General features: G+C 58.9%; 2 protein-coding genes across 2 annotated transcripts in view; both read right to left on the bottom strand.

The window, feature by feature from the left end:
• Positions 1 to 43: 43 nt before the first annotated feature.
• MONBRDRAFT_10916 (uncharacterized protein) lies at positions 44 to 797 on the bottom strand (the record flags this gene model as incomplete). The annotated part of the gene is made up of 1 exon (XM_001748603.1): positions 44 to 797. A coding segment is annotated over one exon (754 nt), but the record flags the coding sequence as incomplete, so codon positions are not given.
• Positions 798 to 1,013: 216 nt separating this feature from the next.
• MONBRDRAFT_28247 (uncharacterized protein) overlaps positions 1,014 to 1,575 on the bottom strand; it is a gene marked incomplete at both ends in the record, with an annotated part of 4,078 nt that continues 3,516 nt past the window's right edge. Inside the window, one exon of the mRNA XM_001748602.1 lies at positions 1,014 to 1,512. Coding sequence (XP_001748654.1) covers positions 1,014 to 1,512 — 499 coding nt within the window. The remainder of the gene's footprint in view (positions 1,513 to 1,575) is intronic.

Genomic DNA, 1,575 nt, shown 5'->3' with positions numbered 1-1,575 from the left:
CCCGGGGCACATGTACTTTCAGCAGCCAGCGGCACTCGCTTACGCCGCAGTGTACCCGAGGCTGAGCTTGCAGCCGATCGCGCCGGAGACGAGGTTGAACCCGAGGCCGATGGTACTGGCACGCAAATGATCGAGGCCGACGGGGTTGGCGCGTGTTTCGTGGGGGTTGGCTGTGCTGCTGACTGAATGACTGGCTGTGGCGTGCTCTCGCCCTCTGCCAACGTGGTTTGCTCCGGGCCGCGCGCCTCTTGCTGTAAAGGCGCCTCGTCATCAGCATTAGAGACCATGGGTGAAGCTGGCACCGACATGGATGCTGTATCTGCCTCATCAATCCAAGCAGCACTCGTCTGTATCCGTGGCACAGCAGCGTCCGTCATTGGCCCTCCATTTGTCGCCACCACAGCCGTGTCCTGGGCACGTGGAGTGCTTCTGCTCGACTGCGCCGCAACGGCACCTGGTCCTGGTGATGCTGCCGTGTCAACGTTCGATGCTGAAGTTACATCCAAAGCGGACTCTGGCCCGATCGATTCTTCTTCCTCGAGCCGTGCTGCAGGTGGCTCAGACAACACATCTTCCTCCTCCGCCATCGCCTCGGGCTCTGCTTCCACATGCCCCACACTCAACGCTTGGGCAGCGCGCTGCTGGTGCGCAGCTATTGCTGGCTCCAGGCGCTGTGCTGTTCCTGCGCACACGTCACAAAGCGGCTGGCCGGCAGCAAAGCATGTCACGGCGCGGGGATCTAGCAACTTGCCGAGCGCCCAGCTGCGGCACGCATTGCCCTCGACAAACTTTTCCATGCCTGGTGCTGGCCCACGTCTCACTGGTAGCCACAGCTCGGCAGTTCCACCCTGTTTATCGCGACCAGCCCGACCAAATGCCTAGCCCAAGCACATGTACACCATCAGCAAAACCAACAATTGATTTTTTTTTTTTTTTCAAATCCATACAGCCACACGACCGTTTGAGCAACAACGTACCTGGGCCAGCGTATAGACGTTGTAGCCGTTGCCATATTACAACACGCGGCGAATGGTGAGCAGATCCACACCCGTGCTGAGGCAGCTGGTGGCCACAATGACGTCGCATTCACCCCGTTGCCACTGTGCCACATGGTCCTTTTGCGCCTTCTCCTCCAGGTCGGTGTAGTAGGGCAAGGCCACGTAGCCGTATGCGTGCAGCTGGTCACACAGCAGCTTCACCTCGTTCATGGTGTCACAAAAGACCATCATGTGCACACGCTTCCCATTCGCCTGACACATGTTACGCTGCGTGTCCACAATGGCTTGCACATGCGATAAAAAGTTTGGCTGGTTTCCGTGAAGCACACGCAGCTGCAGATCGCGACGCATCGTCTCCAGACGGTACACCTTGCCCCCCACTTGCTGCCCCAGCTTTCGAAACAGATGCTCCTGGTCCCCGATGCAAAGTGTGCCCGTCAACGCCACGCGTTTGATGTTGGTCCATCCGCCAGAACCCACACTGGCTGCGACTTCGTCCATCACATCTCGGTAGCTGGCATCCGAGATGAGTGTGTGCGCCTCGTCCATCACCACGGTGCGGATGTGCTGAAAGCAG

Source organism: Monosiga brevicollis, genomic scaffold, assembly GCF_000002865.3.
Source record: "Monosiga brevicollis MX1 MONBRscaffold_24 genomic scaffold, whole genome shotgun sequence".
NCBI classification, from domain to species: Eukaryota; class Choanoflagellata; order Craspedida; family Salpingoecidae; genus Monosiga; species Monosiga brevicollis.
The sequence above is the reverse complement of the archived record's forward strand: the minus strand, read 5'-3'. Positions and strand labels throughout refer to the sequence as shown.